This window comes from Mustela putorius, unplaced genomic scaffold (genome assembly GCF_011764305.1).
Source record: "Mustela putorius furo isolate JIRA1106 unplaced genomic scaffold, ASM1176430v1.1 tig00000095_pilon_pilon_pilon, whole genome shotgun sequence".
Lineage (NCBI taxonomy): Eukaryota > Metazoa > Chordata > Mammalia > Carnivora > Mustelidae > Mustela > Mustela putorius.
The window spans coordinates 32,141,061-32,157,076 of NW_025421280.1; the positions used below are offsets into that span (position 1 = coordinate 32,141,061).

At 56.7% G+C, this 16,016-nt stretch overlaps 1 protein-coding gene across 15 annotated transcripts in view; it reads left to right on the forward strand.

Annotated features, from left to right (window-relative positions):
• The window catches only part of CACNA1A (calcium voltage-gated channel subunit alpha1 A), a 287,509-nt gene extending 279,619 nt beyond the window's left edge, over positions 1-7,890 (forward strand). For 11 of the 15 annotated variants that reach the window (XM_045083255.1, XM_045083256.1, XM_045083272.1 and 8 more), the window contains 9 exons: positions 48-155; positions 293-393; positions 1,636-1,745; positions 1,862-2,000; positions 2,154-2,267; positions 3,637-3,672; positions 4,750-4,936; positions 5,250-5,503; positions 6,277-7,890. In XM_045083255.1, the coding sequence (XP_044939190.1) occupies positions 48-155; positions 293-393; positions 1,636-1,745; positions 1,862-2,000; positions 2,154-2,267; positions 3,637-3,672; positions 4,750-4,936; positions 5,250-5,503; positions 6,277-6,993 (1,766 nt within the window). In that variant the 3' untranslated portion in view covers positions 6,994-7,890. The remainder of the gene's footprint in view (positions 1-47; positions 156-292; positions 394-1,635; positions 1,746-1,861; positions 2,001-2,153; positions 2,268-3,636; positions 3,673-4,749; positions 4,937-5,249; positions 5,504-6,276) is intronic. The other 4 variants (XM_045083300.1, XM_045083310.1, XM_045083320.1 and 1 more) reach the window with 2 other exon arrangements.
• The last annotated feature ends 8,126 nt before the right edge of the window (positions 7,891-16,016 follow it).

The window sequence follows — 16,016 nt, forward strand, 5'->3', positions numbered from 1 at the left end:
CTGACCCCCAGACAGGCAGTCAGGGCCTCTCTGTGCCCACGTTGCAGGCGGAGCTGACAAACAGCAGATGGACGCTGAGCTGAGGAAAGAGATGATGGCCATCTGGCCCAACCTGTCCCAGAAGACACTGGACCTGCTGGTCACCCCCCACAAGTGTAAGAGCCGCTCCTGGCCTGGCCCTGGGCTCTGCCCTGCCAGGGTGGGAGGGGGCAGGGAGAGAGGAGGCTGGAGCAGGGGCTAGGCTGGCACACACAGGGCCCACACCCACGGCGACCTCACCCTGTGCCCCCAGCCACAGACCTGACGGTGGGCAAGATCTACGCGGCCATGATGATCATGGAGTACTACCGGCAGAGCAAGGCCAAGAAGCTGCAGGCCCTACGCGAGGAGCAGGTACGGCCCTGGGCCCTGGGCCCTGGCCCCCTCCCCGCTGGTGCTCTTTCCCCTGCGGGCCCCACAGTGACAAACCAGAGCAGCAGGGCATGGCCAGGACGCAGGACAGGACACCGGAAAGTAGGGCCGGGCCGAGGAGGCGGCCCCGATGAATTCATCTGTTCCCTCAACACTTATTGGGCATCTACTGTGTGCCAGACACTGTTCTCAGACCTGGGGGTGGGGGGTGGGAGGGGAGGGGGCGTGCAGCTGTGAGCAAAACAGACCAGAATCACTGCAGAGCGGACATTCCAACAATAATAAGTGACTAACATGGCAGGGAACAGTAAGTGTCCTAAGAAGGCATGCTGGGGGAGAGGGGTGCAGTCTGAAACCGGTGATCAGGGAGGCTGCCTGGAGGAGGTGATGTCGGGCAGAGACCCAAAGGAAAAGAAGAGGGAGAAAGCCATGTGGATGTCTGAGGGAAGAGGGCTCCAGGCAGAGGGAACAGCAGGGCGGAGGTCCTGTGGCAAGACTTTTGAGTTTGGAGAAGAGCGATGCGGCCAATATGGCTGAACACAGAGAGCAAGAGGGGCGGCAAGGGGGCGCCCCGTCGCTCAGTCAGTGAAGTATCTGACTCGTGATCTCAGCTCAGGTCTTGAACTCCGGGCGGTGAGTTCAAAAAAAGAATGGAGACAAGGGTAAGAAAGTGAGAGGGCAGACTGTGGAGAGCCTTGGAGGCCCTTGACACGTTTTGTCCGGGTCTGATGGGAGGCCCCGCCCCCGGAGAGAAGTGACCACACTCAGGTGGTCGCTGGCGCCCTCTGGTGTCCGGGGTGGGTTAGGGCTGGAGCGGGGAGCCAGGGGAGGAGGTGAGTGGCACAGTCCAGGCGAGGCCATAGGGCCAGAGCTCAGTGAGAAGTGATCCTGTTCTACACGGACTTGCAGGGAAGAGTCTAGCGGACTGGCTGATGGAGCGAACCTGAGTGTGTGTGTGTGTGTGTGTGTGTGTGTGTGTGTGTGTGTGTGAGAGAGAGAGAGAGAGAGTGTGTGTGTGTGTGTGTGAGAGAGAGAGAGAGAGAGAGTGTGTGTGTGTGTGTTGGGTGTCAAGAATGACGGCGCTGGGGGGCTGGGGCTGCGGGGAGAAGCATTGAGTGTCCTCTGCACAGCTGGCCAGACCCGGAGCCTCGAACACCCTCCCCAGCCTACTCACTGCCCCTGCCTGTCCACCCTGTACCCACACACTGTTCTCTGCCTCTCCAGAACCGGACACCACTCATGTTCCAGCGCATGGAGCCCCCGTCTCCAACCCAGGAGGGGGGCCCCAGCCAGAACGCCCTCCCCTCCTCCCAGCTGGACCCAGGTGGAGGCCTGTGAGTGTGGCTCTGGCCAGGAGGTGGGGATGGAAGAGCAGGGGGGCACCCTTCCCCAGTGCAGACACCCCTGGAGTGCCCACCGCCACCCTGTCCTCTGTCCCCCCCACACACAGGATGGCTCATGAAAGCAGCATCAAGGAGAGCCCATCCTGGGTGACCCAGCGAGCCCAGGAGATGTTCCAGAAGACAGGAACATGGAGCCCAGAGCGGGGGCCACCCACCGACATGCCCAACAGCCAGCCCAACTCCCAGGTGCCTCTGTCCCCCCAACTGCCTCCCAGCTCCCAGGCCTAGGCAGCCCAGGAGGGAAGGGTGTGGGCCCCACAGCCGCACACCCACCAGGCCACCCCTGGGGCCCAACGGTCGGGCCAGGAACTCAGCTGGCCTTGCCCTGATGCCCCACAGTCTGTAGAGTTACGAGAGATGGGCAGAGATGGCTACTCGGACAGCGAGCACTACCTCCCCATGGAAGGCCAGGCCCGGGCCGCCTCCATGCCCCGCCTCCCTGCGGAGAACCAGGTGAGGGCTTTCACCCACCCCCCCTGGGGCTGGACTCCTGGGCCCCTGGGGTCCAACACACAGCCCAGGGAATCTCTTTCCTCTGGGACCCGGGCTTGGCGGGGGGACCCACCTGCGCTCCCCGCAGCAGGGGGCAGGCCCATCCTGGAGGGCCCAGAAGGCCTGGCCCTCTGAGCATCTCTCTGATGGAGAGCAGAGAAGGGAAGGGGCTCCCCTGGAGCAGGACACAGTCGTCACTGCCAAGTGCTTTCCAGCTATCCAGGTTGGAGGGGCCAAGGCAAGGGGATGTGGAGGTCATGTGGGGGTGTTGGGAGGAGGTGGTGTGTCGGGGCTGGGTGAGCTGCGCGGCGCACACACACACACACACACACACACACACACACACCATGTACGCATGTGCTCACACTGCACACACACACACATACGCATGCACATAGGTCTGCTATCAGGAATTTGGCAGGTCCTAGGACCTGGTAGCAGAGTCTGGGGTGGGCCTGGAGGCAGCTGGGGTTTGTATTTCCTGTCTGGTCTTTGTGGGGGCCAGTGGGGGGAACAGGGGCGTATGCCTGGTGTGTGTCTGTGTGTGGCTGGCTGCTTTGCCCAGCTGCAGAGGCCACTTGGTTAGCGGGGCGGGTGGTGGGGTGGGGAGATGTGTGATCCCGCTGCCCCAGGCTTGCAGGGACAGAGGGGCCAGAAGCCAGAAGCATGGCTGGCTGCCCGCCCAGCCTGAGAGGCACGGTGGCATGTGGGGCCGGGGCGGGCTTCCCGTGTGCTGTGCCGTGGTGTCTGCACGGAGGGGTCAGCGGTAGGGGGAGGCTGTGCTGTGCCTGGCGGGGCCAGGGTGGCTCAGGGACCTGGCTGGCCTCTGGCTGCAGAGAACCTGGGTCGGGGGGCACCTAGCTGCATGTGGCTGCCAGCCCCCTTACCCCGTCCACCCCCAGGACAGAGTCGCTGGGCCCCAGAAGAGGGGTGGGACAAGCCAGCTGACGGCCGCCCCCTCCCCAAGCTTTGAGTGTCAGCCGGAGCCAGGGCTGGGGCGCATTGCATGAAGCAGAGCCCAGGGCCAGGGGCCTGTGGCCACGCCATCCCATCTGTCGGTCTCGTGCCTCCGCCATCTGTCTGTCTGTGGTGTCTCCTGTCTGTCTCCTCTGTGCCCGTGGGAGGCTGGCCAGCCGGGCCTGGGGTCACCCACGCACCAGGGACTTTAACCTCTTTCCCTGCTTCCCTTGCTCCCCTCCCCCACACTGCCCAGGTTTCTCTCCCCAACCGTGGCATCTCCGTGTACCACCTCTCCCTCTCCCTCTTGGCTTTTATATTTATTTTCTTCTTTCTGTTTTTCTGTGTGCACCATCCCGTGGGGCTGTGACAGAGGAGAAGGGGCCGGCCACGTGGGAATAACCTCAGTGTATGTACCTCACCGCCCGCCTCCCAGCTGGGCTCCGGCCCCCTCTTCCCGCCCACCCCCCCTCGTGGGAGTCCTGTCATCTCTCCACCCCTTGGACCCCGCCCCTTCGTTGCAGACTGCACCCCCCTCGCCCATGAAGCCCCATCCTTGTGTGTTGTGTCCTCTGTGTGCCCTGCCGGGGGGGCGGGGTCTGCCCCCCCACCCCTCCCCCATCTTCACCCCCAAGCCCCCAAGCCAGGAGGTGCCATCTTTCCAAGAAACCTGATCCGCAGCCCCACCGGGCCCACGCCTTTTCAGAGGCTCTTGTTCCCCGGACGCACCTCTGACCCTCTGGTGCTGAAGCCTCATGTCCCTTAAAACCGAAGTGCCACTGACCACTCAGCTGGGCCAGCCCCGGGCACCATCCTCCTCCTCCCCTCTCCCAGCAGCAGAGAACCACAGGCTCCTCTCCGGGGCCTGACCTGGGAGGTGCAGCTCCCACAGGCTCCCAGACTGCAGGCCAAGAAGAGCGGGTCCCCCCAGGGCCTCAGGTGCCAGGGCAGCCCCTCCAGGGCAGGCTACAGGAGCCAGACTTGGGTGACCAGGAAAGACCGGTCCCAGCTCACCCGAGGAAGGACAGTGAGCTGGGATTCTTGGTGCCTGGCCCTGGGCACATAGGAAGCCTGACCACTGCCGCCCCCCCTGCCCTGCCGTGGGAGGAGAGTAGGCAGGATTGAGGGCAGGGCCCTGCAGCCCCGCGGCCCCAGGGGACACTCTGGATGGGAGAAGCTGTCCCCTTCAGCTTGCCTGTGCGTCTCTGGCTGAATGGCCAGGGCTGGGCGGTGGTACCTCCAGGGGTGGTTTTGAGAAGCAGCAGGAGGGCATCGGATGGGGCCTCCCGGCAGGAGCCCAGGATGGGCCTGGGAGGAGGCAGAGGCATCCTGGGATCCTGGTGGATCGGAAGCCGAGCCCCATGGCCCACTCGGACTCTGCCCCGGGTGGTCACACCTGGTCACTGAGGGCTGATGGGGCAGAACGGACCGGGGCCACTTGGTGCAGGCGGCTGACCCTGGCCCGCTGGCCTGTCCACCCTCCCAGACCATCTCAGACACCAGCCCCATGAAGCGCTCAGCCTCCGTGCTGGGCCCCAAGGCCCGGCGCCTGGACGACTACTCCCTGGAGAGGGTGCCGCCTGAGGAGAACCAGCGGCACCATCAGCGGCGCCGGGACCGCGGCCACCGAGCCTCTGAGCGCTCCCTGGGCCGCTACACAGATGTGGACACAGGTGGGCTGCCCTGCGGGCCCCAGGAGACAGAGGAGGGCAGGAGAGGAAAATAGGGCAGAGTAGGGCAAACATGGAGAGAGAAAAGGAGTGGCCTGGGTGTGGAACAGGACTCTCAGGGGACAGGACCAAGGGACCCCGAGCTGGGCCAGGGGCTGCTCAGAGCCTGGGGACCAAACAGACCTCCTTGGTCCAAGAGAAGAGGCCCCTTTCTAGAGCCCGCACCCCCCCCCAGGTGACCTCCCGGGTGCACATCTCACCCACTCCTCCTTCACGGCCATCTGTTTGTCTGACCCCCACCCCAACCCGGGCCCAGGCTTGGGGACAGACCTGAGCATGACCACCCAGTCCGGCGACCTGCCGTCAAAGGAGCGAGACCAGGAGCGAGGCCGGCCCAAGGACCGAAGGCACCGGCAGCACCGCCACCACCGCCACCACCACCCGCACCCCCCACCCTCCGAGAAGGAGCGCTACACCCAGGAGCCGCCTGACCACGGCCGGGCCCGGGCCCGGGACCAACGCTGGTCCCGCTCGCCCAGCGAGGGCCGTGAACACATAGCGCACCGGCAGGTGGGTGTGGCACTGGGCGCCCCAGACCTGAACCCCTGGGAGACCAGTGTGGGGGCGGGGGGCACACCATAAGAGCTCCTCCAGGCAGGGTCCTCCCTCCCCACTGTGACCTCCAACCCTGCCCACCATTGGGGTCCCCAAGCTCCCGGGGATGGGGAGAAGCCCGGCAGGGGTAGGCACTGGCTCCCCACTCTGCCCCCCCAGCCCCCCTGCCCGCCCGCCGCCCCCTCCCCTGCCCCGCAGCTGCTTCCTCTTTGGTTGTGGATCACGTTTGAGTTTCTGGCCAGCGTGGTCCTTATGGCTCATGCCCCCGCTGGCTGCCTGCTGCCTTTTGCTTTCCTTTAACCCGGCTTCCGTTTTTGTTTCGATTATGATTTCTGTCCTCTGGACGCCTGTGAGTAATTTTTGAAACTTCTGCTATTTAACCCCGAAACTTACAAAACTCCATTTCTCATTTCTCTTTTCACTTTGTTGTGTTGGTTTTCGACTTCCCCTCCCTCCTTGTCTGACTCCTCCTCCCCTCCTCCTCCTCCCCCTCCTCCTCCTCCTCCTCCTCCTTCACCTCTTCTGCCCTGTGGCTGTTGCTTTTCTCCTTTTTTTCCATTCAAATGTCCTGTGTCCCCCTCTCCTCCTCCCCCGTCCCTCCTCCGTCCCCTTTGGTATTCCTCTGCCCCTCCCTCTCTCCCGCCCGTCCCCTGTGTCTCCTCCGTCTCCTTCTGGTTGATTTTGTTGTATCTTTTTTTTTGATTTCCTTTGTTTCAATTTTCGTGTAGGGCAGTAGTTCCGTAAGTGGAAGCCCAGCCCCCTCAACATCTGGTACCAGCACTCCGCGGCGCGGACGCCGCCAGCTCCCCCAGACCCCCTCCACCCCCCGGCCACACGTGTCCTATTCCCCCGTGATCCGTAAGGCCGGCGGCTCGGGGCCCCCGCAGCAGCAGCAGCAGCCACAGCAGCAGCAGCCGGCGGCGCGGCCGGGCCGGGCGGCCCCCAGCGGCCCGCGGAGGTACCCGGGCCCCGCGGCCGAGCCTCTGGCCGGGGAGCGGCCGTCCGCGGGGGGCCACGGCAGCAGCCGCTCGCCCGCGATGGAGCGGCGGGTCCCGGGCCCGGCCCAGAGCGAGTCCCCCAGGGCGTGTCGCCACGGCGGGGCGCGGTGGCCGGCGTCTGGCGCGCACGCGTCCGAGGGGCCCCCCGGACCCCGACACCACGGTTACTACCGGGGCTCCGACTACGACGAGGCCGATGGCCCGGGCGGCGTTGGCGGGGAGGAGCCCCGGGCCGCGGCTTACGACGCGCCACCCCCTGCGCGACACACGTGCTCGCCCAGGACTCCCCGGGCCCCAGGCCCGGCCTGCGCCTCGCCTTCCCGGCACGGCCGGCGACTCCCCAACGGCTACTACCTGGCCCACGGACTGGCCAGGCCCCGCGGGCCGGGCTCCAGGAAAGGCCTGCACGAAGCCTACAGCGAGACTGACGACGACGACTGGTGCTAAGCCCGGGCGAGGTGGCACCCGCGCCCGCCCGGCCCCCCCACGCACCCCACGCACACGCCCCACGGGGAGGAGCCGCGCACAGGCCGCGGGGCCACCTCGCTGCCACCTGCCCAGCACACAGGGGAGGCCCGGAAGGGGCCCAGGAGAGGACCTGCCGGACGACCCCGGGCTCTGGAGGGAGTCCCCAGGACCCGGACACACCAGGGTGTCCCGCAAAGACCCTCGGCCAGAAAAGCCGCTCCTGGGCGGTGATGCGCCCCCCACCCAACTCCGACCCTCCCCCGCATGACGGGGGCCCTCGGGGGGGCAGACAAACCACACAGCCAAGGGATTCGAATTAACTCAGCCATTTTTGGAGAACCTTGGGGAAAAATGGAAATTTAAAAAAAAAAAAAAAACATTTTTAAAAGAAAAAAAGGGGAGAAAAAAAAATCGCTTCTATTGATGAGTTTTATCATCTCAATCGAATCTTTCCTTTCCCTGGTGAACGCGAGCTGGTGGCCCGTGTGGCGGAGAAGCCAGAAGTGAAGCTGAAACCCAGCGTCCCACACAGACCTCCACCAGACACTCATACCCCACACACGTTCTCAGACACACACAGGAGTGCTTGCTGGTTATACCAAACCCTACTATTACTGCCTGCAGAAATCAATTTAAAAAAAAAACAATTTTAAAAAGGACAAAAAAATTAATGATTGAGAAAAGAAGCATTTTTTCTGACATTTGGTCCTGCTTGAAATAACAAAAGAAAAAGAAAAAAAAAAACACCACCACCACCACCGATTTCCTTTGCTTCTTTTTTCCTTTTTCCTACCTTGTTTGAAAACTGTGGGCTTGGGACTGTGAATTACTGCATGACATTCAAAAAGAAAAAAAAAATAAAAAAGTTGAATCAAAGGGCTTTTGATTGCATTGGTCTTTATCCCTATGCAAAGCGCTCCCTAGGTCTCTTTGGGGGAATGGTAGAAGGAGGCCCTTTGAACGTATTTGAAAGTAGCCAAGGAAGCTGTGACTCTCTAGGCATCCAGTCTTGGCGATGTCTGGGTGTTGCTCCAGAGCCAACAAAGAACAAGGCAGACAGGCTCTGTGCCTCACCGCACTTAGCGGCCAGAGCTCTGGAAATCCTGGCTACCTTAACAAGCCGAGGAAAGCCAAGGCCAAAAGCCAGGTCTTTGCCAGCTGTTCTGGCTGGAAGTTAGAGCGGTGCCCCCACTGCCACCCCACACCTCCATCCTCAGGCACCCAGGTCTCCAGCCATCTGCCTGCCAAACAGGTTCTATCTAAAAGCAACCGTTCTGGAAGATCAACCATCCGGCATGACCATCCTGCATGACTGGGCCACTGGGACCCCAGAGAGCACCTGTGAGGTCCCAAACATTAGCAGAACTTCTATGGGAAACACCCTGGCAGTGGGGAGTCCTAGAGCTCAGTCAAAGCAGCCCACCCATGGGTGCGAATGGATGGTCATGGCCAGCTCAAGATGCCAGCAGTGTAGCAGACGTATAGGGGCAGGTGGGGTGCTTACAGAAGGGACTGACAGCCCACCCAGGGCACCTGTCTATACCCTCCCACTACAGACTTATGGAAGCTGACCCCACAGATGGAGATGGTAGAAGACCCCCCTTCCTGACCCCCATCCTCAGGGCCTCACCTCCCTGCCTGTTCTGTGAATGCCTCTGTGAATATGGCCAAGAGCTACAAAACTGCAGTCAGTGAGGTTAGAAGATGAGAGGGCTGTGTTGATTCAGGTGATCAAAAGGCCCATTATAACCCCTTGTTCAAGTTGAGCTAAGAGGCCTTTCTTTGGAGCACCTCTCTAGAGAGGGTTTCAGAGAACCCCACAAAATCTATAGACACAGAGAGGGGGGTGGTCCTCAGGGAACATCTGGGTAACAGAAGAAGGAAAATCAGAGGCCAGGCAGCGGTAGACTAACCACAAACATCTACCACACCCCGTTGGGGACAGTCACTGGACCTGAGGAGCTTGGCCCTGAACCCTCCCTAGAACCACTCCCGGCTCAGCTCCAGCCTCACTGACTATGTGACCTTAGGAAAGTGACTTAACCTCTCTGTGCCTCTGTTGTTCCATCTGTAAAACAGAAATAATAATAAGACTATGACAATTAAGCGCATTAGTCTATATCAGCTGCCAGCAAACTTTGCCTTAAAGGATCAAAGAGTAATATTTTCAGCTCTGTGACCCAGACAGTCTCTGTTGCAACTCTTCAGCTCAGCCTTTGTACCAGGAAAGCAGCCAGAGATAATAGGTTAATAAGTGAATGTGGCTGTGTTCCAATAAAACTTTATTTATAAACAAAAGCAGTGGACCAAATTGGGCCCTTGTCCTACATCTGACATTCCCAAACTTTTTGGTATCAGCGCCTTCTACATTCTTTATTTTTTTTTTTTAAGATTATTTATTTATTTATTTATTTGAGAGAGAGAGAGCAGGGGGAGGAGCAGAGGGTTAGGACAAGCTGACTGACTCCACGCTGAGCTTGCAGCCTGACATGGGGCTGGGGCCCACAACCCTGAGATCATGACCTGAGCTGAAATCAAGAGTCAGAAGCTTAACCAAATGAACCACCCAGGTGCCCCTCCTCCTTCACGTTCTTAAAAAAATTGGGGGGGGCGGGCGCATCTGGGTGGCTCAGTTGGTTAGGCGACTGCCTTTGGCTCCAGTCATGATCCTGGAGTCCTGGGATCGAGTCCCGCATCCAGCTCCCTGCTCAGCGGGGTGTCTGCTTCTCCCACTAACCTCTCTCCTCTCATGCTTTCACTCTATCTCTCAAATAAATAAATAAAAATCTTTTTAAAAAAAAATTGTTGAGGACTCCAAAGTATATCTATTAATGTGGACTACAGTCACTTATGTTTACCATTTAGGAATTAAAACTGAGAATTTTTTAAACTATGTATTACGTTTGTGGGGTTTTTTAAAGATTTTATTCATCTATTTGAGGGAGAGAGCAGCACAAGCAGGGGGAGCGGCAGTCAGAGGGGAAAAGTAGGCAGAGGGAGACACAGGCTCCCCACCGAGCAGGGAGCCAGATGCAGGAGTCAATCCCAGGGTCCTGGGATCGTGACCTGAGCTGAAGCCAGATGCTCAACCGACTGAGCCACCCAGGCGTCCCTACATACTAGTTTCTAAATCGCAATCAATAATAAACCTACCAATAGTAATAAAATAAAATAAACTTAGAGTAATAATATTTTTAATGAAAAATAACAACTTTTTCAAGGAAAAAAAAACATGAAAAAAGAGGCTTTGTTTTATGTTTTTTGCATCTCTTTCATGTCAACTCACAGAAGACAGCTAGCTTCTCACATCTGCTTCTGCGTTCAGCTTGCTCCAATATCCCACATCTTCTGGAAACTCGACCACACACGTGTGAGAGAATGAAAGTATTAAAGGCACAGGACATCTTAATAGCATTATTAATAGTATCGTAATATATAATGTGTTCTCTGAACCTCCCCGTCTCAGAGTGAGCAATTGCTTACCAATGACATTATCACCATGGCACCAAAGCAGAAAGTTTGACAGACCTTGCTCTAGACCCCAACCACCCTTGACCTTACCTTGGGCCAAGAAGGCTGAGAGACTCCAAACGGCAAGGCAGGCAGACCTCCTTCTATAATCATGACATCTAGGAAGTGACCAGTCCCGCAAAAATCTAAATAGAGGGTTTTGACTTCCTGCCCAGGCATTTTAGCCAATCACAACCCCGGCAGACTTCTAGAGCAGCTGCCTGCCCAAGGCAGGGCTGGCCTCTGGCAGAGGTCCACCTCCCATGGTGCCGAGGCTATTTAGGAGCACGTGGGCCCATCTGCAGCCAGGGAAGCCACAGCCATCTGTCCATGAGGGAACAAGGCCCACTGCCAGAGCCCCCCAACGACCCCAGGACCCAAAGGCCAAACCTGTGGCTGAGTGTCAGGAAGCTGGACCCCAGGCCTCCGCCACCCACACCTTCAGGCTAGAGCAGGTATAAAAGGCCCAGGAGACTCAGAAAGAGGGATCAGGAGAGGAAGAGGGAGGGCGTGACTTGGCTTAAGCCCTGGTTTCACAAATCCCTCAGTCCCCGGGGACTTAGCCACAACATCTGGAAGGCTGACAAAGGGGCAAGGAAATGGAGACTCTGAAAGCCCAGCCTGCCATGCAAATGCCCTGGGCAGCACCCCTCCTGGGGAAAACAGTCTGAGAGACCCAGGCTTATTACAGATGTGTCCTCAGTGCTTCAAGGAACTGCTTCCCTGTAATCCACAGCCTCCAGTTGCTATCTCTCTGAGCCTCAATGTTCTGTCTGTGAAATGGGAACTTACCACTGTGTCAGGGAGGCAACACATTGCCTCTACCCTCTTAGATTCAGTGACTGTGGCCTGTGAATTAAGCTAATGAATGACAGATTAATAGGGAAAAGGCATATCATTTTTATGAATATTTACATGCATAGAAAAGCAGTGAATTTCAAAGAAGTGATTAGACCCAGGGGTTTAGATACCATTTTAACAAAGAAAAGGGGATTTGGGCTTCCAGGGACGATAAATGGTGGGGAAATGACTAGGAAATGTCTGGTAGAAACGAATGGAAGATAAAGGTTATTTTCATAAGGTTTGTTGATGATACAGGCTCGTTTTGGTGCCTCTCTATCTTCAGTGATGAGTCACTCTTCTCTTCCTGATTTAGGAGAAAAGGGGACATCTTCAAAAAGGGAAATTTATGTCACTTTCTTAAAAGGAAATGTATGCCCTGCTTTTAGGTAGAAAAGGGGAGAACAGAGGCCTCTTCTGCATCTCACTTGCCTTCAGCTTAAAATAATCCTCTCGCTAAAGTGGCATATTTGGGGGTGGCAACTCTGACCCCCATCAGCTGTCATCAAAGGACCGGCAGAGTGTGGATGGGTGACAGCGCTTGGCTCAAAGACTTGTGGGAAAGCCAGATCCGTGTGTGGGCGCCAACCAGAGCACCCCAATATGGGAACTACTAGTTCCTCAGGAGCTCTGTACAGCATTGAGGTGAAGTCCTGATTTTCGGAAGCAACCAGAAGGAAGAGGACTGGGACAAGATGTGCAGCCAGGAGGCTGCACATTGGAAAAGCCTCACCGACACAGTGAACCAGGTATCTCACAGAGATGCGCACTTAGAGTGATAAAACAGATAGGTAAGAAAAAGTAAAAGGAAAACAAACGGCTTAAAAAAAATTAAAGACATAGTAGCAATATTGCTGTCCTAGGACCAATATAACAAGTTACCACAGTCTGAATGGCTTAAAACAACACAAATGTGGGCGCCTGCATGGCCCAGTCGTTTGAGAGTCTCCCTTCAGCACGGCTCGGGTCATGAGCCCAGAATCCTGGGATTGGGCCTGCATCGTGTTCCATGCTCGGCGGGAATCCTGCTTCTCCCTCTCCCACTCCCCCTGGTTGTGTTCCCTCTCTAGCTGTCTCTCTGTCTGTCAAATAGATAAATAAAATCTTTAAAAAAAAAAAAAAAAAAAACAGGGACCTGGGTGGCTCAGTGGGTTAAAGCCTCTGCCTTCGGCTCAGGTCCTGGGATCCGCATCGGGCTCTCTGCTTGGCAGGGAGCCTGCTTCCCCCTCTCTCTCTCTGCCTGCCTCTCTGCCTACTCGTGATCTCTGTCTGTCAAATAAATAAATAAAATCTTTTTTAAAAAAATGTATTGTCTTACAACTCACGAGGCAAGAAGTCCTAAAATCAAAGTATTGGCAGAGTCAGCTCCCAACTGAAGCCTCTGAAGGAGAATCAGTCTACAGCTTTCGTCTAGCTTCTGGTGGTTGCTGGCAATCCTTTGGCATTCCTTGGCTGTGGCTGTGTCACCACAATCTCTGTCTCTGTCTTCACCTGGCCTTGTCCCTATGTCTCTGAGTATCCTCTTCTGTCTCTTATGAGGACACTTCTGCTGGATTTAGCAGCAGCCCCAATCCAGTATGATCTCATCTCTGTCCTTAGCCTAATTACATCTGCAAAGATCCTATTTCCAAATAAGGTCCCTGTGATTTAATAAAAAATACATTTGGGGATGCCTGGGTGGCTCAGTCAGTTAAGCATTTGCCTTTGGCTCAGGTCATGATCCCAGGGTCCTGGGGTCAAGTCCCACATGGGGTTCCCTCCTCATTGGGGAACCTGCTTCTCCCTCTGCCTGCCACTCCCCCTGCTTGTGCTCTTTCTCTCTCTCTCTGACAAATAAATAAAATCTTTAAAATCTTTAAAAAAAAAATATATATATATATATAAAGAAATATATTTGGTCTTTGTCCCCAGTTCCTTGTACAGATCTTCTAAAACCCTTGGAATTTCATAAGTCATATGAATGTCTTCTATCATTCATAAGGGGTCCCCCCAACTTTTTTTTTTTTAAAGATTTTATTTATTTATTTGACAGAGAGAAATCACAAGTAGTCGGAGAGGCAGGCATAGAGAGAGAGACACGGAAGCAGGCTCCCTGCTGAGCAGAGAGCCCGATGCGGGACTCGATCCCAGGACCCTGAGATCATGACCTGAGCCGAAGGCAGCGGCTTAACCCACTGAGCCACCCAGGCGCCCCCCCCCCAACTTTTTTAAAGGATTTTTTTAAAGTCATCTCTACACCCAACGTGATGCTCGAACTCACAACCCCAAAATCCACAGTCACGTACTCCACTGACTGAGCCAGCAAGGCGTCCCCAGAAGGAGCCCCTTTAGATCACACCTGAGTTTATGCTAATGAGCCAGGATTAGGGGTACTCTTATGCCCCTCACTCCCAACCCACCGCCTGGACTCCTTGCTCCACCCCGCGGGTTACCTGATCAGTTACCCCATCACGCCTAACCATTCGCCCTCTGGCCTCTAGGTGGCGCTGCCTATCCGGTGCACCTTGACCCTAAGAAGCTTCAGGATCCGGCTGATCACTAGACAGACCTAGTCATTAGAAGGGGGAGCTTTCAGGCCCGCCCCAACCTCCGTCGCCCTCTGTGTGCCCTACAGGAGCTAACTTCACCCTGAGGCTGTGTCTCAGCCACAAAATTACTGTGATGAGGAGTCGCCCACACACTTGCCAATGTTGGCCATTGGTATGGACTGAATGTTTGTGTCCCCCCCCCCCCCAAAATTCAAAGGTTACGATCTGGTTCCCAGTGTGGTGGTGGTTGGAGGTGGGGCCTTTGGGAGATAATTAGGTGATGAGGGTGGAGCCCCCATGAATGGGATCAGTGCCCTTGTAAAAGAGACCCAGGAGTGCTCTCAGCCTTTCGAGAGCACGAGGACAGAGCGAGAAGGCGGTGTATATGAATCAGGAGGCAAGCGGACCCCGCCAGACACCAAATCTGCCAGCGCCTTAATCTTGGACTCCAGCCTCCAGAACTGTGAGCAATAACTCTCTGTTATTTATAAGCCCCCCGGGCTCCAGGATTCTGTTACGGCAGCCTGAGTGGACTCAGACAGCTGAACACCTGCTGAGGGCCCAGGGGATATCGCTGCGGAGGATGACGGGACAAGGACTGCTGGCCGGAGAAGCATCTTCAGAGGGGGTGGACACGGAACCGCTCTCATTCCACCCCTGCCCTGGATCTGCCATGACAGCCTCATCTGCTAAACGTAACACCCACGTTCCATCTGGACTCCTGTGCCTGCCTGGAATAGCAGCCCGAGCCCCCCTGCAGTCTTCCCAGCGTGCCCACTACCTCGGGCCCTGTGAGCTTCCCAGAGCTCCAGGCCCCCTCCCAGCCTCCCACACAGTTCTGCCCAGGCCCACCCCCCCGTTCCCCCCACCCACCCTGCCCCAGCCCTTAAACATGAGAACAGCCTCACCATGTACAACATATCTTCCAAGACTATGTTTCCTCTGTGAAAAATGAGCTGGAGGGGGGCACCTGGGTGGTTCAATTGGTTAAGCATCTGCCTTTGGCTCAGGTCGTGATCCCAGGGTCCTGGGATGGAGCCCCACATTGGGTTCCCCTGCTCTGTGGGGAGCCTACTTCTCCCTCTCCCTCTGCCTGGAGCTCCCCTTGCTAGTGCTCTCTCCTTCCTGAAAATGAATAAATAAAATCTAATAAATGAATGAATGAATGAATGAATGAATGAATGAAGGGACCCAGATGCCTTTTTCTCCAAAAAATGCCTCCTGAACTCCACATTTCCCTGTAAGATTAAAGACCACATTGTAATAATCAGCCGATTGGACAACCAAAAGGCTCTCAGAGGTCTGCACCTTGTTCAAGGTGGTGTCCCCAGCCCAGTTGCAGTTCCTGGCCCCCCAAGGAGGCGCAGGGGAGCTATTGTGGAGCTAAGGTTGCACCCGCAGGACAGGTCAATCTAATACGCAGGTGCATCGAATAAGCAGCGCCACCTAGAGGCCAGAAAGCGAATGGCTAAGGCGTGATCCGGGAACCAGGGGGTGGAGCGAGGAATAGAGGCGGTGGAGGGAGGGGCATAAAAGTACCCCTAATCCCGGCTCCAGAGACAGAAGCTGGACCAGCGGGACACCACGGATGTAAATGCCCGGCCGCTCTATGGGAGGAACTTTCTAACAACTACTCAGAACAGGACAGATGACCCAGGAAGACGGGGGGCGGGGGGGCGTTCAGGAGCCAGAGAGGCTGGTCTCCCTGTTTTTGCCTCCACGTTCTCAGGAAGAGCCCAGGGGAGGCGGGAGGGCGGGAGAGGAGCTCTGGGAGCACAGTGCGAGGAGGGGCTGGCTAAGAGAAGTTGAGGAAGACACCTGCAGATGAGAAACCTGTTCAATCACTTGTCCAAGATCTTGCCCAAAGTCACACAGGGGGGAGAAAAGGAAGAACCTTAAAAACTCACCCAGCTGGTTTCCCTCCATTTGGCCCTGTTGCCTCCCACAGGGTGACACCACACCCCTCTTGGCTGGGACATAGTGACCTCTTGCCCTGTCCATCGTGCCATGACCCCTTTTTCTGATTCTTTTGTCCTTCATCCTAAACCACTCCCAAATGCTGCCTCCCTGCCACCAGGGTCACTGGGCGTGCACACCACTAAGCCACCAGCGAGAAACAACAGT